The sequence below is a fragment of the Hydra vulgaris genome, chromosome 09 (genome assembly GCF_038396675.1).
Source record: "Hydra vulgaris chromosome 09, alternate assembly HydraT2T_AEP".
Classification (NCBI taxonomy): Eukaryota; Metazoa; Cnidaria; class Hydrozoa; order Anthoathecata; family Hydridae; genus Hydra; species Hydra vulgaris.
The window spans coordinates 2,500,016-2,527,353 of NC_088928.1; the positions used below are offsets into that span (position 1 = coordinate 2,500,016).

General features: G+C 27.8%; 2 protein-coding genes across 2 annotated transcripts in view; one reads left to right on the forward strand and one right to left on the reverse strand.

Moving 5' to 3' along the window:
* Window positions 1-7,929, reverse strand: part of LOC100213842 (ras-related protein Rab-8A) — a 47,059-nt gene extending 39,130 nt beyond the window's left edge. Inside the window, exon 1 of the mRNA XM_065804488.1 lies at window positions 7,703-7,929. Within this exon, the coding sequence (XP_065660560.1) occupies window positions 7,703-7,826 (124 nt within the window). The 5' untranslated portion in view covers window positions 7,827-7,929. The remainder of the gene's footprint in view (window positions 1-7,702) is intronic.
* A 17,672-nt stretch (window positions 7,930-25,601) lies between these two features.
* Window positions 25,602-26,156, forward strand: LOC136085173 (uncharacterized). The gene has a single exon (XM_065806461.1). The coding sequence runs from the start codon at window positions 25,602-25,604 to the stop codon at window positions 26,154-26,156; it is 555 nt and encodes a 184-aa protein (XP_065662533.1).
* Window positions 26,157-27,338: the final 1,182 nt, after the last annotated feature.

Consider the following 27,338-nt stretch of genomic DNA (forward strand, 5'->3'; position numbering starts at 1 on the left):
AAAACAGTCTAGAATAGGAGGTGAGTGTGATTCAACTTTGAAGAATACTTTTACCATGAAGTTATAAATATTTTAAAATTTACTAAGCAAACAATAAAATTATAACTTTAAATAAATTTATTTACAAAGCAATTATAATGCGGTAGTGGTGCAGTGGTAAAGTGCTCGCTTCATAGGCGAGAGGTTCCGAGTTCAATCCCCACCACGTCCCTGGTAGTACCGCGCTCAATTTGTTTCTCCGCGCAGCGGCCTTGTTCGTCAAGGTTCGTCTTTCGGAGTTATAGAATTGGGAGAGGGTTATAACCACTATTAAGTAGCCTCCTCATCTGTAGTGGCCTTCTTGGCCTTGAGGAGGTGAATAACAAAAAAAAAAAAAAAAATTAATAAAATTTTGATTTACTTATAATATACCGGTAATATATTATTTTATATTGTAAATAATAGTATAATAAATGACCAAACTTAATTTTAGTAAAATGTATATTTTGCCTACGGTCAGAATTCTGATATTTTTAGATCACTAAAAATTAGTCTGGATCCCACTAAATTTTTTCTAACTAAGAAAATAGCAATTGATTGTAATGGAAACAATTCTATTTTTTTGCTTATATTACTATAAAGAGTCATCTAAGATATTCAGAAAACCTCATTTTGGCTACAAGTGACCCAGAGTTGGTGAAAACCTGGGTCTTTGAGCAAAAACCTAATCCATCTGGGTTTTTGGCAGGGATGTACAGAAATTCTGGAATTTATTTTTTACTTTTTTTATTCAAGACATGAATTGTACTAGAGGGCAACGAAGAACTATAGGTAAACCTAGGTAACAATACAAAATTCTTAACAAACAATGTAATTTTATTTGCACTAATCAATTATGTAAGGATTTCTAGAAGTTTAGGAATATTGTGGGGTAAAAATAGTTGCCCAGTTTTGGGCAATAAACTAGCTCTTCTTTCACCAAAAATTTAACTTGCCTCTGAGAATCTCATTTTAAATGTTACTTACTTTTTTAATAATTAAATAGAATAATTTTATATTAATTACCCATATAAAATTAGTAACAGCATTTTTATTTGGTTACACAATGTTTTGTCTGAATTTGCTTTGCATGAAGTACGGGAAGTCAAATGAAAAAACTTAGTTTAAATAATCCTGTCAAAAAATAATTAAAATCAAATGATTTTAATGCAGGGGTGTACCCTCATGGTCGTCTGGTGGCACTGGACGACTTGTTTTCTCCAAGGGCGACTGAAATTTAAAAAAATGTCTGTCAGTAGCCTGGCAGGACGACCAGACAGTTTGATACTTATAAAAGTGTTTATTAATAAAACTATATTTTAATTGAGGTAGAAAAACATCCAGAAAAATAGAGTTGATATTCAAATAATATTTGAATGCGCGTTAATTTTAAAATCAACTTATAAAAACTTTTTATTGGTTGATTTTAAAATTAACTCGTGTTTTTACAGATTATTAGTAACATTTTTCATAATGCCAAATTTTTTATAAAGTACATTTTTATAAAGTTGTTTAAGTATTTGTAAAAGCTCCTAAAGTTTTTAATAATATTTGAATATCTACTTTATATTTTCCAGATGGTTATCTACTTTTATTTAAGTTTGGATTTACTAATGTTGTTTGAATAAAGAATGAACTTTAAAAGTAATAAGTGCTTTATAAAAGTAATAACACTTTTATAGTTTTATTACTTTTATAATGCAATTAGTTGTGATGATCATTTTATAATGCAATTAGTGACTAGACTTTGTAGTTGTAAGTTATTTATTTTGTTTTTTTATAGCTTTTTCCCTGACAAACTTATAATAATTTGCTCCTTAAAAACAAAGTACACGCATAAACTAAAATTTCAAAAATATCATTAGTTTCACCCGAGAAAAAATACAAAAAAAAAAAAAACTTTTACACCAAACTACTGATTATCATAGCATATACTCAAATGAGAAATAAAAACTGTTTCAGTTGCTCGCGGGGCGACTAGGAATAAACTGGAGGGTACACCACTCTAATGACAGGGGTACTTAAGTTTTTTAATAACAAAAGTAGGTAAAAATAAATAACTAAATAAATAGTTCAATACTAAACATCTTTTTTATATTATACTACAACTGTAAATATCAAAATATTAACTTGAACTAAATTTACTTATTATTTAGAAAGACTAAGCAATAAAAAAAAAAGCCCCTAAAATTATGCAATATTGTGTTGTTTTATTCTAAGATTTAAAAAAGCCCGAGGAACATATTTGTTCTCATTGTATAGAAAATATATTAAAAGAAAAACAAAGTTTTCTTGTCTGACATTCCAAACTACTTGAATTTAGTGTGAAAAAGTCAGACGCCACATTGTCTATTGTTTAGTAAAATTTTCATCAGGTGTCTTTACACATTCATTAAATTTATCTTACACATAATTAAATTTCTCACGCATTCGTTAAATTTATCTTACTTAGCCATGTGAGAATATATTTAATTTAATTTATTTTGAAAAACATGTGTTTCGTATTTTGTTTTACAAAATTGTAATTATTATGTAGCATTTATTGGAAAACTTGTATTTGTCAATTTTGTTAGTGTAGCAATATTATAGCCTTTATTGGGAAACTTGTATTTGTCAATTTTGTTAGTTTTCAATTTTCCAAGAGACAAATGCTAAATACAACACATAAATTGGGAAATACCAAATATAATATGTTTATTAACGCGCACACAGAGCACCGCGGAAGTGCATCTAACCAGTAAGTTTACGCCTCCTTCCTTACCATGACGCAAAAATATATTTCCAAAGCTCGTTTTGGACCTGCATCTCCTGCTATTAAAGCAAGCACTATAACCACTTTATTAAAATATTATAAAATTAAATCAGCGTAATCAAAAAATTTTTATAAAAAAAAAATTTAACAGTTCATCAAATATCTCTAATTAATACTGTCAGTTAATAATAGTAATTGTTAATAAATACTTTTTTTCGACGGGAAAACAAACAATGTCATAGCGAAATAAAAAAATGACCAGAGAAGTTAGAAAATAGGTCCTATTGTTTAAATGAAAATAAGTAAGATTCAGAATATATAATACTGAGCTCACGTGCACAAACAGACAGACAGACAGAATGAAACGTGCACAAACAGACAGAATATATAATACTGAGCTCACGTGCACAAACGAGACAGTATAACGTTCTATAAAATGTGAAATACTCATATGAAAATCATAAGATTGGTAAGTAAAGCTTTAATATTTGTTTTAATTTAAAAACAAAAGAAATATGAGTAAGATATATAAATCTAAAAATTATTAGGATATCAGTAAAAATTAAGTTGCTCCTATAAAATAAAAAATTTATTATTTTTAATTTTTACAAATTTTTTTTTACGATGTTTGGAAAAATAATACAAATAAATTCGTTTTGCAGTATGTTAAAAAATACTACAATAATAAATTCGTTTTTGCAGTATGTTAAAAAAATACTACAACATACTGTTTAAATAAAAGTAGAAAAATGCAGCTTTGTTTAATTACATTTTTCATTGTCAAAAGTTTACCATGACGTCAAATACTAAAACTTTTATGAATTAAGTGCACTTCAAAGGAATTACTGAAGTTTGTAGATTGCGAGGTATAATTTAATGACTCAGATTTTCTGAATAAAATGGAGAAGGCGAGCTTCAACTAAAACGACAAGATTAGTTTTTCTTGGTATGCATTCATTATTTATTTTTAATCAAAAAAACTTGGTTCAAACCTTTTTTTTCAACATTATCTTTAATATGAACACTATGGAAATGACAATTTTTCAACCCATAATCAGTTTAGTTTATTTCCCCATACTCAATTTAATGGAGTTTTTATGCAAAAATTAAGAAAATATCAAACATTTATACTATATCTCAAAAAAGTTCACCCCCATTTAAAAACAAGATTTATGGAATAAAAGAAATGTAATTTTTCGATTTCTGAATGACCTCCTTCACTAGCTGGTTCATTGAAATCTTGGTTTTGGCTGATGGACATTGTTTCTTTATCAACACTAGTTTTCTTGGATGAATACCTACAATATTTTCAATTGTGGTACAATATCCAACTCTTCCATTTGTTGACATTTGCAGACCATAAAATTCTTTATCTTCCTGACACAACCATTCACCTTTCTCATCAGTTAAACAATTGGGTAAAATTTTAAGTCCTGGGTTTTCAACTATCTTTGTCAAGTTTTTTCAATACATTTTCTTTTTTTTTTTTCTGATGCTGATTTTCTATATAGAATTGGAATATTTAGCTTTCTCCATAGTAGTTCAGCTTCTTTAGCCAGAATTGCACCTCTCTCCTTTCTGCTTTTTACATTTGATGACAAACTTTTAAATCGATCAATAATATTATGTTCTGTTGACCTTTTATTCATTTCACTAATACTTTTAACAATAGCACATCTTCTTGAAGTCTTAGCTTTTTCAAACCTCACTAAATTTGATTGCCAGACTTTCTTACTCTTGTCTGAATCAAGACCATTTTTAGCCATTTTTGTATGTCTATTACATTATTTATAACTCATTAGGATAACAGTAAAAAGATAGAAAAAATTATTTTCAGCTTGGGGGTGATCTTTTTAAAAATTAACATTAAAAACTAATATTTTCTATTTATAAATATAATTTCTCCACTCATGGTGACGTGGGGAATTGAAAATTCTTAAAAATTTTTTTAGTCATACCCCTAATGAACACAACATGCGTTGGAAGTTTGGGATCCCTTTAAAACTTTCAGCAAATAAAATTATAAGAAAGAAACAAAAACAATTATTAGATTTAAATGAAACAACAAGAATCAAATTAATGAAATATATATTATCGGCTTTATAGGCTGTTCCGGCTAGAATTTAAAACTTTCAATCTGGTACACCCCTAGTTTTTGGATTTTTGCTAAAATTTGTTACAAATCTTTAGTAACAAAGTTTACTTCATTTTTACTTCATTTATAGTTATTTATAAACTCTTTTTCACTTTTAACAGGTATATAGTCTTATATAATAGGTTGATTAATAACCAGATTGCTTTTTTTTTCCAATATAAAGCTATTTTGGAACAGAGTTATCAGTTTAAAACTTCAGTTTAGATTTAGTTTTGAATGTTTAGATTTAAAATATAAGCAATATATCAGTTTTAGAGTCAAGGTTATCTACTTATGTAGCATCAAATAAGTCTAGAAGATAAGGAGCAAGATCATTAAAGTTTTGTTTGTGATTTTTCATATTCAGTCAACTGCAATGATGGTGTAACAGCAAACATCCACTTTTAAATTTGCTAGTACAACAATATAAAGTCAAAAGGATGAACTAGATTTGCAAGTTATAAGGACTTGTAAGTTGCTAAAAATTGCATTTTGATCAAATTTAAATAAATATAGATGTGAAATTTTTGTTTAAGTTAATTACTCATAACTTTACTCATTTAGTTAGGAAGTACATTGGATAGAAGTCAAAAAGATGAAGCTGAGGAATGGTTGAACAACGTCTATTGCCAATTTATGCCTGGCACACTAAATACCAAGTTAAAAAAAAAACTTTTTCAATGAAGTTAGAGGTTTAATACAGATAAATTTCACAAGCAAAATTAAAATGGAGTTTATGCACAGTTTAATATGAGTACTCAGTAAGATGAATACTATAAATACTAAACTTTAGTTTAATTGTGTGGGACTTTTTAAAAAAGTTCAACACAATCTGTAAATAACTCACAAAGCCATGCTAAGCCATTTATGTTGAAAATTTTTCCATCTTATTTTAGATATTAAATACTTGCATACATAAAAACATTTTATAATGCTGTATAAATTATCAAAATATCTGCTGTATAAACTATCAAAAGTTCTTAGGCTGAATGACAATATTACTTTTTTAAATTGTTTATTTGAATGGAATTATCTTTATGATAAACTTCTGATTTCCTTCAAGAACTTTTTCCTTCAAATATGTAACAAACATTCTCACTTCCTAAGATCCTTTTCATGTGACAATATCTATGTAGAACATACTAGGACAATAAAATTTGGCAGGGAATCAATTAAATCAGTGCACCAATGCTTGGAACTATCTCCCTCATTCTTTTAACACTGAAAACTCAATTTCTCGATATATTTTTCTCAATAAATTAAAAATAGCTATTAGAATAATAACAATAAATTAAAAATAGCTATTAGAATAATAACATCAATAAAAGCAATATATCACTGCAATAAAAGCAGTTAATCACTGTTAATCACTGTTAATCACTGTTATCACTGTTATCACTGTTAATCACTGTTATCACTGTTAATAGTCTTAAAAGTATAATAGTAGTAAAAATACTCTCTCTTGTATATTTTATTTATTTTATACTTTTTTTTTTTTAAGAATCTTTACATTTATGTGCAGCTTTTTTGTCATTCTTGTACAATGATTAAATGTGTATGTGCGTATGCATGTGTGGGTATATGTATGCGTATGTGTATAAATGTGTGTGTATACATGTATGTATGTGTTCGGTGTTAATATATGTGTGTATGTGAATGTATATGTATGTTTGTGCGTATGTATATGTGAATATGCGCATGTATGTATATATATGTGTATGTGTACGGATCTATGTGTGTTTATGTGTATATATATAAGCGTACGTGTGACATATATGCAAATATGTATGTATGTATGTATACATGTATGCATGTATGTATGTATTTATGTATGTGTGCATGTATAGATATATTTAAGTATACCATTGTTATTATTATCATTGTTATTATTATTATTACCTTTATTTTCATTAATATCATTATTTGTTAATAATACCATTATTTTTATTAACAGCATTATTTTCATTAATACCATTATTTTTACTAATACAATTATTTTTATTAATGGCGTTATTTTTATTAATGTCATTAATTTTATTGTTATTAATACCATTTTTATTATTATAGTTATTAACAATGTTATTATTGTTAACGTTATGATTTTTAGAGTTATTTTTTATTCTTATGTTATTACTCATTATTATTAGGCGTTTACACATCATTAGTAATTATACTATTTGTAAACACCCTTGAATTGTAAAATCATGTAATTCAGAAAATATTGATTGATATTATATTATTTGACTTAGTAGGTAAGTAGATCTCATTTGGTCAAAAAAATTGCATCATTAAAAAAGCAAAATATCATCATCTAATTAACAAAGACTAGTAAACTTGGCATTAAAATCTAATATTTAATATCTTTTGTTTAATGATACTAGTTAGATTTGAAAATAACAAGTTTTATTTTAAAAATGATGCACTTTTTATCTCTAATACTGATGCACTTTATGGAGATTTAATTTTAATTTTTAAAAGAAGATTCAAGTTAATTTTAGTTTGATTCTTCTCATTTCTATACTTAATTATGTTTCTATATTTACATCCTGAGTGATTCTAAATCATTGTTTGAAATTCTCAGCAAATTGCTGCCCTAAATTGAGGGTGATTAATTACCAAGTCTCGTCGTACTTTATATTTTATCAACGTTGATTTATGGCATATTTTATAGCTATATTGTTAAACTTAAAAAATGTATATTCAATTAATACAACTACTGCTATGCTGTTAAAAATAAAAATAATAAAACAACTTTTATCTAAATATTTATATTTAAATTATTTAACCTAATTACTAACCTATTGTTGATATAAAAGTAGAATTAAAAGCGTCTTCAGAAAATCTAAATAGAACACATGTTTTTCCAACACCAGAATCGCCAATTAAAAGTAATTTAAATAAGTAATCATATGTTTTAGCCATTTTATTGATCTTACTTTAAAATATCATCAAAATTCGATCCCGATTCATGTTATGATGATATTTTACGGAGAGAAGGCTGGGTGGTAGAAAAAATAACGCATATAAACCAGTTTCCGATATCAAACACGTCATTTCTAATACATGTAAAAGAGGCAAATTATTTTTCAGATTAAAACTTAAGAGTTAATAGTTTCATTTTTAATTCATAAGTTTTTTATAAATAGAATGTTTTTAAAACAAAAATAAGATAAAACGAACAGTTTAAAAAATTAATTCATTTTATAGTTGTCTTAAATATAATAAAAACTCATATACATAAACCGATAACTGCATTCGTTGTCGGCGTATAATCGCCGTGCGTGTCAAAATTAAAAGCAGGAACTGTGAGAGAATACGCTTTGGAAGTGAGGTTATTTGAATTGCTTTATTTTTTTTAAATTTAATTTTTTGCGTAAATTTATGAACAATAATGTTTGTAATTCCTTTATTAAAGACTCGAAGAAAGCAATCTTTTTGATCCTAACTAAAACATTTTTCTATGCCCAAAAACTTTTTTATAGTCTATATAAAACTTTTTTTAAGTCTTTATAAAAGTAAAAAAACTGAGGTCTTTTAAAATGATTTTACGAGTAGGTTTTATTTTACAAGAAAACTAAAGATGAAATAGAAGTGTGTCGCATAAGCTGTCAAAAAAAAGATCAAAATGAAAAAAAAACTTTTTACTTTTTACTTATTGAAGTTTTTCCAATATTGATCATTTAAAAGAAATGACAGGCGCAAATAAAATATAGTACTAATAATATTCTTTTTCCTCTTTTCGTCTTTACCGCTAATAAACCAACCAAATATAACATAACCAAAAATAATAAAAAAATTTTAAATGATTATTTTATTGGTATTTGTATACCAATAAAATAACCGTGCAAGTATATCATAATTTAAAATAATGAAAAATATTTATTGTTATAATAATAATAAAAATAATGAAACAGATATAATAATAATAACAATAATAATAATAATGATAACACTATGTAACAAATTTTCACATTTGTTCTGTTCCTAGATTGAAAATGAGTTTTCCTAATCTGTTAGGTCTTGAACAAAAAGAAAATCGCTGTTTTTCCAAACTTTGCTTCTGTGGACGGGGCATTTAAATTTTGAAAATTGTATATTTTTGAAAAAATTCTCGATTTTCTTTCAATGCCGAGCTTCCTTCTATAATATTCCTAAAATAGAGTTGTCCAGATGTTTCTACAACTCTTCTAAACACTCGAGAAACTTCAAGGACTTTTTTGAACATTCCAAAAGTAGCTATACATGTATAAAACCACAGGTTTCTCAAACCAAGATTCCAATTTGTGTTAGTGCAGACTGATAGGATAATGGTTCGTAGTTAAAGAGAAGTTATTTATTTAATATGGCATCAAGACTTTGTTTGCATCTAGCTGATTCATTCTGCTACGTGTGCGGACAATACATAAAGTATTTCGTGGAAGCAAGATGTATATTGTGCGAGGCATATAAGGCATACTTTGGCGTGCCGGTTGGGGACCAAGATAAATCTTGAGCACCGCACTTCATATGCAAATATTGCATGAAAATACTTGAAGGTACACTAAACAGTGGCTTCTTGTTTAGATGTGTTTTAATTTATTTTCATAAAATTTCAATACTTTAGATCTAGTTCATTTCAAGGAGTTGTAATTTACAAAGTTTTGTCATAAGTTGTTTATTGTAGAAAAATACGTTCCATCTTGAAATCGTCCCTTATTTTGAAGTTTCCTGTCCTCAAATTATTATAATTCTTATGTATTATTATGTGCTATGTTACAGGTTGGTAAAGAGGATAGAAGCGAGCCAACGGATCACTCAAGCAACTATTACTTCTGCATGTTAAACCCCAAAAATTTGTCGCACCAGCAAAAATGCTCCTCAGATCGTTAATCGGGACATTCATCTTCTTCCATCGCCCCAGTACCACACAGCCCCAATTTGCCTGTTTCAACTCCTTATCGGCATCTGCCATTTTAAGTTGGTTTATGACAGCGTAAAAGTCACGGATCAGAGAAAGTGGCATCAAGATTCTCCAACTTCATCAGTCAGCGTGATAATCTGTACTTCTGCAACAATGTTGCCGGTCTATTCCAGGCTATAAGTATTGCATGTAATCCTATTGAATGGCGTCTATTCATAAATAGTTCATACCGCAGCCTTAAAGCACTTTTGCTTCACAATGGAAACAACTAATTGTCTCTTCCAATGGCCCACTCTGTACATCTCAAGAAAGACTACATCAGTGTCAAAATATTGCTTAGTGCATTAAAGTATGACAACTACGGATGGGAAGTCATTGATGACTTCAAAATGGTATCATTCCTCATGGATCTTCAAGGAGGTTTCACCAAATTTCTATGTTTTCTCTGTCTCAGTTTTTTGTTGGGAAGAGCAATGTGAAGTAGGAGCCGCTGATAGAACCTTATAAAGTGCTTATGCTACCACTCCACATCAAACTAGATCTCATTAAGCAATTTGTCACTGCTCTAGACAGGGAATCAGCAGCAGTTTAATACCTCCAAGATATTTTTCCAATGCTGTTCGAGGCTTAGGTCAGGGCTAGTATATTCGTTGGATCACAGATTAAGAAGATCATAGAATGTGAGAATTTTACAAAGCTGTTGAACAAGACGGAGAAAGCGGCTTGGAGCAGTTTTGTTGCAGTTGTTCAGAGCTTTCTATGTAATCACAAAGCTGAAAACTATGTGGAGTTGGAGCAGACTCTCATTAAGAATTAAGTTAAAATGGGATGCAGAATGTCTCTGAAAGTTCATATCCTTGATTGGCATTTCAATAAATTCAAGGAGAACTTGGGCGCTTACTTCCAGGAACAAGGCAAGCGTTTTCATCAAGATATATTGGACTTTGAACATCGTTATCAAGGACAGTGTCACGAAGACATGTTGAAGTACTACATTTGGGTGCTATTTCGAGGGAGTGATTCACAGTACAATTATAAATCTAGAAAATCCAAGCGTTTCTTAAACTTGTTGAGTAGTTTTTAACTGTGTTTTTTGATTCCTTATGCAATTTTCGTATTTACCTGATCATATTAATAAAAATCGTCCAGTTTTCATAAAAAAACAAGTTTTCTTTGTGCTGTTGTCGTGTAAGCAAAGTTTGTGCTTAATGAAGTCATTTTTTTACATTCTTTAGACATAAGCAATTGAAATATAACGCTTAGAAGCCAGGAACAAAAATTGTGTTACATAGCGTAATAATAATAATAGATTTTCAAACTCATAAATCTTCAGTTTAACTTGTTTTAAACAAAATGAACAGATTTGAAGAGTTATTTTATTTAGATTCACAATACTAGAACAAAAATGGGAGTGGTCCAAAGAAACTCTGTCCTATTAGAAGGTGAGGTTTCAGTTTTTTATGATTACAAATAAATTTTTTTTGTCAACAATTTTCAGTAAGGAAGAACAAATTTTTTCAAATATTATTCAAGTTATTCAGATCAGAAGGGTTCAAAAAACTTGCGAGTTTAGACCAGGATTTGCAATGAAAAAGTTGTTTTTTATCAGTATAACACATTTGCTCACATTACTATTCTTACGGTGTCTAAAATGAATTCTACCTTATCGATCAGATTGCGCCCCTAGCAATTTTTTTTTTTTCACACCTGATAAAAAATTAGTTGCCGAAAAAGTGCAATATTAAAAAATTGTTTGAACTCCTCCCCTCCACACACACACATAAAAAATTCAAGAAAAATACTTAATAAACCAATAGTAAAAATTAAAAATAAACGAGTTATTTAAAGCTTGCATAAATTAAACATGTGACTTTATGAATCCAATGCCTTTGACATTGGCTTTATTATTTATCAGTTTATTATTAAACATTCTACCAAGTAATTTTTTATTATCAGATGAGACTATTTCCTTATCACAGATGCTAACTTTAAGAGAGCTTGTTTTACTAATAATTATAATGATATTTATCTGGATTAGCTTTCATACTATTATTTTCAAACCATGAAGAAAATTGATATGCAGCGTTTTGCAGGTCACTCACAACAGAATTTAAGTCATATTTTGCACTGAAAGGAATGTTATTATCAGCATATTCTGCAATATCAACATTGGGTAAAAATAGAAATAGATCACTTATGAAGATATTAAATAGTAATGGACCTAAAATTGAGGCTTGTGGAACGCCAAACAAAGTATTAGAGTAAGAGCTGTATCGATCATTTATTTTTACTCTCTGTTTTCTATTTCTAAGATACGACTGAATGAGCTTTAATGTGTTTCTGCTGAGACTATATGCATTCAATTTAGCAATAAGCAAAGCATGCGGAATACAATCAAAAGTTTTTGAAAGGTCCGCAAGTAAAGCCCCAAAATGTCCTTTTTTATCTTGGCATTTTCTCAATTTCTCAGTTATAGTTATTAAACATTATTGAGTGCTATGGTTTTTACGTAAACCGTATTGGTGTTTAAAAAATTTGTTTTCAAAAAAGCTGTTAATATCCTCATATATACACTTTTCATACACCATTGATATGTTTGGTAGTATACTAATAGGTCGGCAATTTAGGTTAGGCAATTTTTATACCGATTGTAATTTTTTTTTATTTGCAATGGATTCTTTAAAATATTTCATTTTCAAAATCGTTTCAACCACCTCTTTAAGTTGTTTAGTTCTAAAGATACGCGTATTTTCATATTTTCAATATATTGACTTTATATGAAATTTTTCGTTAAATTTCGTTAAAGTGTCTCGTTAAATTTTTGGCACTGAAAAATTCAAAACTTTTATGTCTTTTACTTTCGTTGCGTAAAAAGTTGAAAAATTTATAATAAAATTTTATTGAAATTAAATCGTAAATCGAAATTATTTAAACAATTCATAAATAGAATTTTTCTTGAGGTTAACGAACACGGACCATTAAATGGTCATTTAACAATAAAATATTTTTAAAATAAGTTTAAAATTTTTAGTATTTTAAGCGTTATAAAACTTTGAAAAAAAAAATTAATTGAAGTTAACTATTATTAAAATTTTCTTTAATAAATCCTTAAGTGAAAAACGTGGATCCAAATAAAACAGGTCGAAAACGTCAAAATACGCTATTTAGTCAACGATTTCTTCATAATTTAATTAATATCTATATTATAATTTTATCTAGATATAACATTACAGCATAAATAATATTTTATAATATATAATAGGTTTCAAAATAAATTTAAATGCTCAGAGTCTACTGTTTAGGATAATTTTCTGTACCTATGATATATTCAAATGAAGGAAAAACTTGTTGAAAGGTTTTTAAATTGTGTTCTGAGTTGAGAAATATAGGGTAGATTAAGGTAATATGATCTTAAGCAATAATTGGAATATTTTCAAAGACAATTATGCTGGATTCAATATTTTCACGAATAAACAATTTTTAGGAATCCCTACTCACGATCCACTTAAATATTTGGGCACCCGAAATTTTTTCGTAAAAACACAGAGATTTTAAAAAGTAGCAAAAGTGCTCATATTACCCAGACCACTTGGTAATATAAGCACTTTAAATTAGCTCAAAAAAATAGCATTAACTTGGTAAAAAAAAAAAACCTTACATTTAAAACTAACTTAAGAAAAGTAATGATTAGTTATTAAGAAAACTTATCATTAAAGGAACAAATTTTAAGCCACTTTTTGTTGAAACATTACTACTATGTTTTCTGCAAAAAAAATAAAAATAAAAAAATCTATTTCGTTACGATAAAAATTCAAATTTTTTCAATTTAAATTACAGAAAAGTATTTAGTATTGTTAAAATATTACAATTTTTTACTATGTTTTGTTTTTATTCAAAAACCAATTAAAACCACTGCTGTTTAAGGACTTTAAACTAGGTAATTTAAATGAAAAACATTGGGTAATTTGAGCATGCTCATATTAGACAAAAATCTTTAAGTAAAGTCAAAACCAAATGTTTCTATGTATTCAATTCAAACAAAAGGTGATTTGATTTTTAGCTAACATATTTTTCTTAATGAAAAAATTGATTTTATTATTTTAGCACCAAAATTTCGCGTCACAAATTTAGTCATGCGCGATGATATTATTTTAACAAAATAAAAATTTTAAGTTTTAATTAGATAAGAGCCGCTAATTACTGAATATAAAAATTTACGCAAGTTGTACTGACTCCTATCATCACCACATTTTTTTTTAAGTTGCAAAAGATTTATCACTTTGTCAAAATTACCATACTACAACCGTACCCAAATTTGTCGAAACGCGTCGTAAACCCGGAAACTATTCACAATTTTGTGGGTAAATTTACTAAAAATAAGTTTACATCCAAATGTTTTTATTATAATTTTAAAAAACTTGATTGCTCTTTTCTAACAGTATACACACATACAAACTCACACACAAATATATGTATATATATATATATATATATATATATATATATATATATATATATATATATATATATATATATATATATATATATATATACAGAGCCGGAACCAGCTTGTTTTGGTCTTTGAGATAGCTAACTTCCAGACATGGAGCAAACTCCAAAATTTTTATGTTTATACTTATGTCAAATAAGGATGCTTTGCAAAAAATTGCGATGATTGGAGGCTGGGAACAAAAAAACCTAAAATTTTGTTCCCCCCTGCCCAAAACGTGAGAGCAACAAGTTGATGAAATATTTTTTGTACTGTTTTTAACTAGACTAATTTTCATTGATAAATTTTAAATTCCATAGTAAAATATTGTAGCTTTCAAAAATTATGACCATATAAAGTTTAAACCCCCTCAATTTGAGGGGGTTTAAACTTTATATAGTCATTATTTTTATATGGTTATAAATTTTATATGGTCATTATTTTTAAAGCTGAAAGATAATACTATGAAACTTAAAATTTATCGATAAATATAAAATGAGAACAGTACAAAAAATAATTCATCAACTTGTTGCTCTCACGTTTGGGGCAGGGGGGGCACAAAATTTGGGGCTTTTTTGTTCCCAGCCTCCAATCATCGCAATTTTTTGCAAAGCATCCTTATTTGACATAAGTATAAACATATAAATGTTTGGCGTTTGCTCCATGTCATAAGGAAGTGTACCAACGAGAAGGTAAGCCATAGGACTTAGCACTCCGTTTGTTATGTTGCTGAAGGTTATCCTTCTATTTCTGGATTCTTTCCTTTTCTTGATATGCTGTTCATGTATAAATAAATGTAATTTTGCCTAAACTTTTGTTTGATTTTTAAATTTTTTGATTTTATTTTAATATTTATAATTAACGATATAACATAACACAAAAAATATTAATATATAATTTAAAAAAATACCTTTAAATAAAGCATAATTATTTTCTGATAATGAGTTTTTGGCTTCTTACGTAACAGACCGTCCAGAACCTATTACTGCTAACCCATTTTCAGGTGTTGTTGATCCAGTTTCTGCTATTGCTCATGCCCTAGCTTTTAATCAATCATTGATGTCAAGTCTGTCATCAGGTTCAGCTTGTAGTGTACTGCCTATTCAGCCTATATCTGACCCTGTAAGTCAACTATCTAGTGCTTCTATCAATATCAAGCAAGTTTAGAAAAAAATAGGCCATTTCCGAAAGCTGGATCAAAAAAGTCCATTAAAGGACGTAAGCGTCAGCGAACGCGAATACTCACAGACACTCCTGTTTGAAAAGAACTAAATAGGCTTCAGGAAATGAAAAAAAGTCTCTGTCAAAAAAGAAAAAATATGAAATGCAAAATAAGATCTTTATGACAAGGAAAAGAAAACTTGATCTTGAAAGTAATGAAAAAAAAACGTTGAGCCTCAGCAAAAAATAACATTTTTTTCATTGATTTTTTCTTTTAGGAAAGATAAATTTGTGGTAAAATTAATAACAACTTTATTGGTATTTATTATAGATATAGTTTTGACGGCTCTAAAATAATTTTTACATATTTATGGCATAAATTTGATCTCGGATCAAATATACACAGATAGGATCAAGGGTGCATATAGGTAGGATCAAGGGAGCATACTGGTATGTACCCATGATCCCAATTGAGCGTTCTTAGTTTTTATAATTTTAAATATACTTAATATTTTAAGTATATTTCTGGTAAAAAAATGATTATTGAATTATAATAAGGTATAAAATTTGCTATTATGTACTGTTACTTTAGAGATCGAAATGAAAATATATATTCAGTAAATTGGCTTGATAGATTTTTAGGATCATGGGTGCATAGTCTCCTCTACACTTTTTAAATTTTTATAATTTATGTACCTTTTAGTTTTTAATTACCCAATGCTGAGTGCTAGAAAGTTAATAACACAACTGTATGGAAAGCAACAATGGTGTCTACCATAAAATTCTTTAAAGATTATGAACTATTAGCTGAGGACAGTGATTACACACAAATCAGAGGCTCCGTCTAGGATTATAAAAATCATTTTATTATTTAACACATTAACTTTCTAGACTCATTAATTAGTGAAAATATAAGACAATAGTTATATTTTAAAGTAAAAAATAATCTCTCAATGACTTAGACTCAAAGTCAATGTCAAACTCAACTGTGAATCATTATTCCTCAAAGTTTGAAGGATAATTATTGACAGTTTAACACATGCATAGTATGTAAAGATGTAGCATATGTATGTAACATGTATACATACTATGAAAAAGTATATTTTTAAATAATGTATTTCTTATTATATTATTTAGTCAGTATTACAATAAAATAATTTTTTTAACGCAGTTATATTACAACCACTGATCTTAATATAATAACATTTTGAGATCAGTGTGAATAACATCACTATTAAATATTCAGGTGTTTATATTGTATTATTACTATGCCGAGTTACAGCATCTTTAGATGCAAAAATAGAACTGGATCAAAATAGAGTAATCACCATTCAAAGGAAAAGTTTTAATTTCACAAGTGGGTGAAATTTATTACATTCTATTAAAAATAAAATCCATAGAAGTGTTACATAAGTTTCAATTTTTTAAATGCTTGAGTTATCAAGAGTTTACTGTATATATATGGTATAATAAAAATAAATGGTTTCATAGTCAGCTGCTTCCTAAACTTTTTTCCAGTCAATTTGCCAAGTCTTCTTTGCCAAGGTGATAAAAGTATATTTATGAGTAATTTTCTGAAATAAAAACAAGAAAGGTGAAAATATAATGAATAAAAACAAGAGAACTTAAAGACTAGTTTGGTCAAAAAAATTTAACTGACGCCATTATATTATTTAATTAAAACTATTTGTATTTTACGCCAGTAATGTCTTCTTTTTTAATGGTTTGATTTATGCAGTTTCATAACAATTTTTGTAACTTTTTTTTTTATTACACTTGATGATGCTGACCTCTATAGGTCAGCATCATCAGGTGTAAATAATAATATTATAAGTATATAATAATATCAAAATATATTTAAAACAAAAAGTTTATACGCAGCCTTCTTAATCAAATTCAAAATATACTATTATAAAAGATTTGAGATTTTGTTTGTTATTGCCAATAAAATATAATTTTAAATTAATTTTATACTTCTATGCGTTAAAGTTATTTATTTAAATAATACAACAATAATTTTTTTAACAACAACAACAATAGCAGTATATTTACCAAAAATATAGATGTACTACATAAACTTGTTTTATAAAACTTGTTTTCACCTTAAATTTAAAGTTAAAAAAATATACATACAGTCTATATAATGAATGGTTCACTCTCTCATAGCCTAGCTAAAACAAGGAGAGCAACTATAGGATGGATACATCATATAGTTTTGTAGTCTGCCAATAACTTATTAAATAAGTTAAGTTAACTTATTAACTAGTTATTGTCACACATCAAAACTATATGATTTATCCATACTATATTAACTTATGGTTGTATCTGCACTATCTATACTATACTATACAAAAATATATACAATAATATTATTGAAGTATATACGTTAACTTGCATAACTAGCATAAAGAGAGAGAGATTTTCTCTCTTTCTCTCTCTCTCTCTTTTTCTCTGAGAGAGAGTAGAAATATGTGCGCTAATATAAATACAATATTCACAAAAATATGTAACTAGTTCAATAATTTTTTAAATATCTATTTTTTTATTTATGATATTATTTTTTTATTATGATATTTATATAATGAGAACAAGGTTATTTCAAAATACAATGGTGCTAAAATTATCTCTGATTAATCAGACTATTTAAGTAACAAAGTATTATTACCATAAATTAAATTTACTTTGAATAATGATGTTATGTTTTTCGATGATTTTAATTATCCAGAGGTATTAACAATATTAAGATTACCTTGAATGATAATGCTCCGTTGTTAATTATTTCAATTATCAAGAGATATTAATATCTATCGATGATTCAAATTATTAAAAAAAAGTGCATTCAAAGCCTATTTTCTTGGTAAATAATATTGTTATTTGCAAATAGTAAACATATTCTGTAATAGTTTAAATTGTTTGGGTAGATCTTTTATTTTGTATTTCGATATAAAATCTCATTATTGTAGCTTGTTATTGCAAAGAGCAGGAATTCCATAAAAAGTTTCTTGATACACCAGTTAGTCTAAATGGAGTGATAGTGCTTTTCACACGTCAGTAGAATTATTATCTGTTGCTGTTGAAAACAGAGTTACAATTCTTGAGATGACATCGCATTGTTCACGCTGGTTGTAGCTATTAGATTGTACTGTATTTGGTGTCTTAAAAACCTACTATAATACTTGTTATTGTGATTTAATCAATACTTGCTCCGTCAATGAGTCAAACTTTTCTATACTGCACGTGCCTGTTTCACAGAACTAACTTTACTGTATCCATCAAAGATAAGAACCGTGTTTTTATTTGTGCAAAAATAGTACCATAAATTCTCAATCTGAAACATCACTGAAAAAAACTAATAAAAAAAAGTGGATTTTAATTTCAAACTCAACTTTTGTAAATTATGTTAATACAACTGAAACTGTGCGAATCGAAGTTACGAATGTAGATTTATATCGACTAGATAGTCACACAGCAATAATGCATTTTTCATAATATGTTATGGAAAAGTTGTTGAACTTTTGTTTATGTTTTCAAAATGTTCCTTATATTTCAGACAATTTGAATATTGTTTATAAATAGTTTCACATTCGTGATTAAATTTTCCGGTAAAATTTGATTTAAAATTTACCGGCAAATTTTAAATCGGATAGGGTAAATTTTCCATAGAAAAAAAAAAATTTTTTAAAGAAAAATAAAAATAAGTGAAAAAATATTTACCAGGTGGTAAATTTTCGAAATTTTCCGGTAAATTTTACCTTTGCTACACTATTTCAAATAAACTAGAATACACTACTTCAAATAAACTAAAACAATTTCTTTATTTAACGAAACAGTCATTCCCAATAGCAAATAAAAGTGTTGTTGATCCAAGTCAATTATGTGATAAAACAAGACCACTGAAAGAAAAAATTGACAATTATCATGATGTTTTTTTATACCCTAGGGTATAAGAAGTGAGATTATTAAAACAAGAAGTTAAAACAAAATACTTTAGTTTAGCACTTCCTTATTTTATGAATTTGAAATTTTATGCTGAACTAAAGTATTTTGTTTTAACTTCCTGAGTTTATGCAAGACAAGTTGCATGATCTGAGCAGAGGTGAACCCAGACCTTTTTTGGTACCATACACTGTAAAAAGTTAGGGTTCTTATCGGTTCCTTAAAGAACTTTTTGGTTCTTCATGTTGCTCTTCGGTTCTTCAAAGAACTTACGGGTTCTTATTGCTGCATTTCGGTTCTTGAAAGAACCTTCGGGTTCTTAAGTTGCGTAAACGGTTTTTCTTAGAACCTTTGAGTTCTTTAACAATGCTTTAAAGGTTTTATGAACAATTTACTCGATCCAAAAATTGCTAAAAGGTTCTTTAAAAAACTCACGTGTTCTTATCCTTATAATTCGGTTATTTTTTCAGCACTTGCATTTTTTAATTATTATTTTTTCAATCTCTCTTTGCATGTGCAAAGTTCAAATGTATGTGCTAGTCAGCTGATTATAAATTTCATAGACTATAAAAAATTCTTTGATTTTTTGAGTTTTGTTAGGTAATCTAATGGGTACCTATAAGTATCTATTAGATTACCTAACAAAATAGAATTTCAGGCCATACTTTGAACTTCTTTTGATCAATTAGATTACAATACTATAGTATAGTAACCTAATTGATCGAATAATATACTATATATGAGTAATTCCATGTCAAAACAACCAGACCATGCAACCCTATGTCCTTGGATTTTCTTTATATTTCTACCATAGTTAGTACATTATAAAATAAGATAAATTCTAAAATTTCAAGGTCTAACTCCCAACGGTTCGTGAGTAATGGTTGTTTAAATTTTGGCTACTATTATTGTTTTGGTCATTTTCCGCCATTTTTAAATTTACATTTTTCCTTATAAAACCAAGTCTTTAAACATGTGAATTCTAAAAATGAGTGACTTAGTTAATCTCAAGGTGAGGAATTTGAATATACAAATAAAAAACTCATTTTATAATTAAAAAGTGCCTAAATATCAATTATAAATGTTTAAACAATGGACACCTGTCCCAGTAAAATTTTTAGGCGTGCGGTAAATTTTTTAAGCTTAAAATTTCAAGTTAGATCATTGTATGCTTGAAGAACATTGCGTGAAAAAATCATTTCTGCCAAATACATAGTTTTGTTAATATTTTACTTTTGTAGTATAAATGTATATATATTGCCATAGTACTTTAGGAAAAATGATAATTCCTATCTAAATCGAAGTGTTTCTTAAGTTATGAAAGTTTTTTTAATGTATTTTTTTATTTCCTTTTTGTTTCCTTGTCTTTCCCAATTATCAAAGTTTAATTGCTGAATTCAGACATATTCATCTGACTTAAATGTTGTAATTAATCCTACATAAATAATGTAACTATTACTTGTGCATTTTTAAATTTGCAAGTATAACATTTTTAAATTCATTATTAAAATGATTTCATGTGATATTGGTAAAGTTTTGAAGTCAGAATGCCATAAAACGTCATATTCTACAAATAAAGAGATTTTTTTACTACATAACCTAGACACTGATACTCGTCAAAACATTTTATGGAGATCTGAGTTGCGTGCTAGTGAAAAACTATTCAGCATTTGTAATTACCATTTTCACTACTTTCAAAAAAGATTTGAAAAGAAAAATGGCAATTGTTGTAATGTTTATAAAGTGCATAAAAAAAAAAAAAAATAGGTAATTTGATTTCAAATATATGAATACCATCTGTAAAAGTATACAACACGTATCTTAAATATCCTTTTTATTTTAGGTAAATATACAATATCTTTAATGTTGGCTAGACACTTTGAGTCATTAGGATTAAGAGTTTTACCTGGGTGGAAGTTATGTACTAGCTGTAAGTCAAAGGCAGTTTTATCAGTAGAACACCCTAGTGAAAATGAAGTAGATGAAATATCAATAGAAGAAGATGAACCATTTACTCATATTAATTTATCCCTGGAAATTTTAGGAGAATCTCCTATTAATTTACATTCTGTTGCTTTACATCAACGTGTTGCGTCTGCAATGAAAAAATATAAAAAATCAATAAAAAAGATTGGTGAAGATTTAGCAGCCCATTATGGAATAAGTAATTCGCATTTTATAGATAATTCTACTGCGTCTTATTCAAAAACAGATCAAAATAAAGCATCTGATCTGGATAAACTGACACTATTGATGAAAGAAAGGATAAATGCTTCTGACTATAAAAATAAATTAAAAATCCTTACTTTAACTCCTGAATCTTGGTCTAGAGACTATGCTTCTAACTACTTTGAAGTTAGTGTGAATGCTATTCGAACAGCACGTCGTATGAAACAGGAGAGTGGCATACTTTCATTCCCATTGAACAAAGTTGGAAAAAGTGTTCCACTTAATGTTGTCTCCATTGTTCAAAGTTTTTATGAAGATGATGAATACTCACGAACAATGTCTGGTAAAAAAGACTATGTAAGTGTTGGAAAAGGAAAAAATAACAGAATACAAGTACAAAAACGATTGCTATTGTGTAACCTGAAAGAATTGTACAGCCAATTTAAAGTTATAAATCCAGGGATTAATCTTGGAATTTCTAAATTTTGCAGTCTGCGTCCTAAGTGGTGTGTAAGTGTTGGAGCCTCAGGTGCTCACTCAGTTTGTGTATGTGTTTATCGTTAAAATGCAGTTCTTCTTTTATATGCAATAAAATGGGATTTAACTTATAAACATTTAATGAAAAAGGTTCGTTTTCAGTTATAAGTGTGTTTAATGTACGTTATAAGTTAGGAAATCTAAAAAATGATATCAGTTTATACGGAAATTAAATTTGATATTACTTTTACTTTTAATTATTATTATCATGATTTTAGTTATTATTATAACTATTTAATGATTATAATAGAAAATTTAACAGTAAATTATGATAAAGAAACTTGTTTTTTAGGTGGTTTGTGATATTTCAAAAAATGAGTGTATGGTTCATAGATGTTTGAGTTGCCCAGGAACAGATGCCTTACAGCTATTTCTTCTTAAAGAGCTTGAAGAACTTGATTTTGATGACGAGTTAAGTTTTAATCAATGGCAAGGTACTGACAGGACCCAACTCGTCACACAAACTGAAACTGTTGAAACTTATATAGAGTTAGTAGTGAAGTGTATTGATGAACTAACAGCTCACTCGTATATTTCTAAATGTCAAACAAAGTTTCTTAAAGATTTAAAACTCAAATTGAATGAAAAAGAGTGTATCGTGATTTGTGACTTTTCAGAAAATTATGAATTTGTTGTGCAAGATGAGATCCAAAATTATCATTGGTGTAAATCTGGATGCACCCTTCACCCAGTTGTTTTATACTATAAGGTAGATGGCATTATTTTACACGAATCATTTTGTTTTATGTCTGACGATACGATACACGATACCTGTTTTGTCTATCAAATTCAGACTATTTTATGTAATTATATCAAAGAAACTCTTCCTTTAATTTTCAAATTGTATTACTTTTCTGATGGATGTGGAGGACAGTATAAAAATTATAAAAATTTTCTAAATCTATGCCATCACTCAGAAGATTTTTTATTGGAAGCTGAATGGATATTTTTTGCTACCAGTCACGGCAAATCTTCTTGCGATGCAATAGGCGGTACAGTAAAACGAACAATAGCAAGAGAAAGTTTGCAACGTCCAAAGAAAAATCAAATACTAACAATCGATGCAATGTTTGAATTTTGCACTCAAAAAATGCTCACAATAAAGTTCTTTAAAATTGATAAAGAAACTATGGTTAATGTTAGAGCTATGCAAAATAAACGATTTGAGAAGGGAAAAACAATACCAGGAACTCGAGGGTTTCACCATTGCATACCAGTTTCGAAAACATCTATGTTATTCAAAAAAACTAGTAACGATATAAATTCAAAATCTATTAATATAACTAAAAAATCAAGTTACCAAAATTTAAGTTTAATAAATTTTGAGCTAATGCAGAAGTACGAATATTACGCATGTACATATGACTCGTTTTGGTGGATTGCAGTCGTCGAAGAAAAAGATGAAGAATATAATGAAATAAAAATAAAGTTTATGCATCCACACGGTCCATCTGAACAGTTTTTCTGGCTGAAAAGGGATGATTATCGTTGGATACCAATCACCAATGTAATAACATTAATAAGTGCACCAACAATAATATCAGACAAATACGAACTTTCAAAAAAAGATTTTAACAAAATTAATAAGTATATATTTGTAAATCAATCAATTTTTTAAAGGATATATTATAAAAAATTGTATATCAATTCAAGTATGCATCATTTTTAATTATTTTGAATACTACGATAAGCGAAATATACTATATTTGGGTTTTTTTTATTTAATTTTTAAACTATGTATTTGGCAGAAATGATTTTTTCACGCAATATTCTTCAAACATACAATGATCTAACTTGAAATTTTAAGCTTAAAAAATTTACCGCACACCTAAAAATTTTACTGGGGCAGGTGTCCATTGTTTTAACATTTACAATTGATATTTAGGTACTTTTTAATAATAAAACGAGTTTTTTATTTGTATATTCAAATTCCTCACCTTGAGATTAACTAAGTCACTTATTTTTAGAATTCACATGTTTAAAGACTTGGTTTTATAAGGAGAAATGTAAATTTGAAAATGGCGGAAAATGACCGAATCAATAAAAGTAGCCAAAATTAAAACAACCATTACTCACGAACCGTTGGGAGTTAGACCTTGAAATTTTAGAATTTATCTTATTTTATAATGTACTAACTATGGTAAAAATATAAAGAAAATCCAAGAACATTGGGTTGCATTAAAAAAAAAAATTGGTTGTTTTGACGTGGAATTACTCATATAGTATAGTAACCTAAAGGTTCAGAGTATGGCCTGAATTTCTTGTGATCTATTTGGTTATAATCTCTTTTCTGCCCTATACTATTCACTATAGTATAGGTCAGAAAAAGATTACCTTATGGGTTAGGTAACCTTATACAAATTATTAGGTAACCTAATAAAAAAATTATAGAAAAATTTAAATTTATTTCAAATAAGAAAAAGTAGCGGATAATGGAACCTATTATTCTTATTAAATAGGCCTTTGACTTTTTATTTATTAGTTATTATTAAAAAATTTGTTGCAGAAAAATTAGTATAATAGACCTTTTAGCGGTTGCGAAATGCATCTTGGGTAATCAGGGCAAACAAACAACAAAGTTCGTTTTTTAAATCAAAGCTGAAGACCTACTTCCTATTATTTTTATTATCTAGTGCTTAGATTTATGGCTTGATGTTTTATATTGTGAATTTTTTATTATTATAGATAAATAAAATATAATTATAAAATGCCAAACTACCGTTGCTGTGTTGCTGGTTGTAATAACGATTCTAGGTATCGGGATAGGTTACTCAAAAGAAGTCAAGTAACAGAGCTAAAATTTTATTATTTTCCTAAAGACTCTGAAAAAAGACATCAGTGGGTAAATCAAGTTGGAAAAGGTTTACTAAATTTTACAGTTTCTGATAATAAAGTGGTTTGCTCTAATCATTTTGAGTTTGGAAAACCTACTTTTGCTTCACCTATTCCAACTTTGTATTTGAATATTCGTAATGCATATAAGGAATCTCCTACAAAAAGAAGAAAACCTTAAAAATTGGATCTTATTGTGGAATCAGATTCAAACAGTTTCTCTACAAGTTTAGCTATAGAAAGTGAAATTTGTGATAAATCAATTCAGTGTTATGAACCAATACGAGGATCAATGATTTTTGCTAATTTAACTAGAGATTCTGATGTTCAATTTTTTACTGGCCTAGCAAATTCAAATATCTTTGAAATGTTATTTTCTTATTTGCAGAGGAAAGGAAATATAATGAACTACTGGAAGGGTAAGAAAAATACAACTAAAGACTTATCTTCGCCAAGAGATTTAAAAACAATATCATTAAAACCTCTAACATTGCAGCAAGAATTTCTTCTTGTAATGATGCGTTTACGCTTAGCTCTTTTAACTGAAGATCTTGCTCATCGTTTTATGATTTCTACTTCTGTAGTCAGTTCAGTATTTATAACATGGATAAAACTATTTTCTCTTTAGTTAAAATGGATTATACATTTTCCAAACAGAAATATATATTACACCATGTTCAGAAAGTACTATCCGAAATGCTCTGGAATAATTGATTGTTCTGAACTCTTTATTGAAACACCGTCTAGTTTGGAGATAGCTGCAGCTTGTTGGTCAAATTATAAACACCATTATACTGTAAAATATTTAGTTGGAATAACGTCCAATGGTGCAGTTTCTTTTTTGTCTAATTGTTATGGTGGCAGAGCTAGTGATGTTTTCATAGTTAAAGATTGCAGATTTTTGAAATATTTACAACCTGGTGATCAAGTTATTGCAGATAGAGGTTTCAAAATTAAAGATCTTCTAGCATTTTACCAGTGTAACATAGCTATTCCCCCATCAAAACATACAAATTTTCAGATGACATATAATGATGTACAGGAAACCTCAAAAATTGCAAATGTTAGAATTTATGTTGAGCAAGCCATAAGGCGTATGAAAAACTTTCGCATATTAAAAAATGAAATGCCAGTCACATTGTTGCCCTTATGTGATAATATTATTACAGTATGTGCCATATTAACAAACTTTATGCCCCCACTTTGCATTGATGAAAACAAAGCATAAGTTGTTAATTAAAAACAAAAACATTAACTTTTTCTTCTATGAAAATTTTTACAGAAGTATATGTATAAGTAGAAGTATATGCGAACATATATATATATATATATATATATATATATATATATATATATATATATATATATATATATATATATATATATATATATATAGATAGATATATAGATAGATAGATAGATAGATATAGATATAGGTTCATCAGGAAGCTATATCTATATTTATCTATACTATATATATATATATATATATATATATTAGTTTAGTCTTTTTTTTTTTTGTGAACTACTTTGTTTCATTTTTTTATGGGTATGTAGCATACAAAAATTTTAATTTTATCTTTGATTTTTTTTTTATATACAGTTTAAACTAAATAAGGAGGTGCCTTATTAATTACTAAACTTTTTAAATCTTCTAAATCAATAGTTTGTTACTGAAAATCTCATAAAAAGATAAAATTTATATTATATAATGTTTAAATAATACACTTTTTATCTCCATAACTATATAAAAATGTCTATAAATCAATATTTAAGTTCTTTTTAGTTATTGGCAAAGTATGCAAATAAATCTATCATTCAATATTGTCTTTTTATTGATTCCACAGCATTTCCAATGAAACCAGAGACCGCAAATATCGCATTCAATACTGTTATCTTTTTCAGTATCAAATTCAATTTCATTTAAGCATGGCTTGTCATACAATGGACATGTATATAAATGTACAAATCCAAGCAGGTAACGTTGGACATAAGTTTTAAAAAACAGAATTAAACTTGGAAGCACTCTTTGCCAATGATCTTCATCAAACGTGATTTTGTTTACTAGAACATCTTTCTTTGTATAGACTACAAAATATGTTGAGTTATAACCAGTGATTGCCATTTGGCCAATTATTTGGGTGTAGTATTTGTGATTTTTTTTTAACATGACTTTGTTGTCAACCATCTCCAAGAAGTCAGTTTTTTTCCATGAAATATTTATTTCTTCGTCGCGAATACTGAAGGGGCATTTATATTCTACACAAGCTTTTAGGCAACACTGACATTGAAAAATGTTGTCCGGAGAAGCGCCAAGATATGGTTGTGGTTTATGCAAAAATAAACCACAAATTATTAATTTCGGGTTTTGATGTTTTACCCCCTCAGTTGACATAAATGCTTTAGCTGC

Excerpts from the sequence above, each read along its gene's own strand:
- LOC136085173 (XM_065806461.1), top strand. The coding sequence starts at position 25,602 with ATGTTCAGAAAGTACTATCCGAAATGCTCTGGAATAATTGATTGTTCT.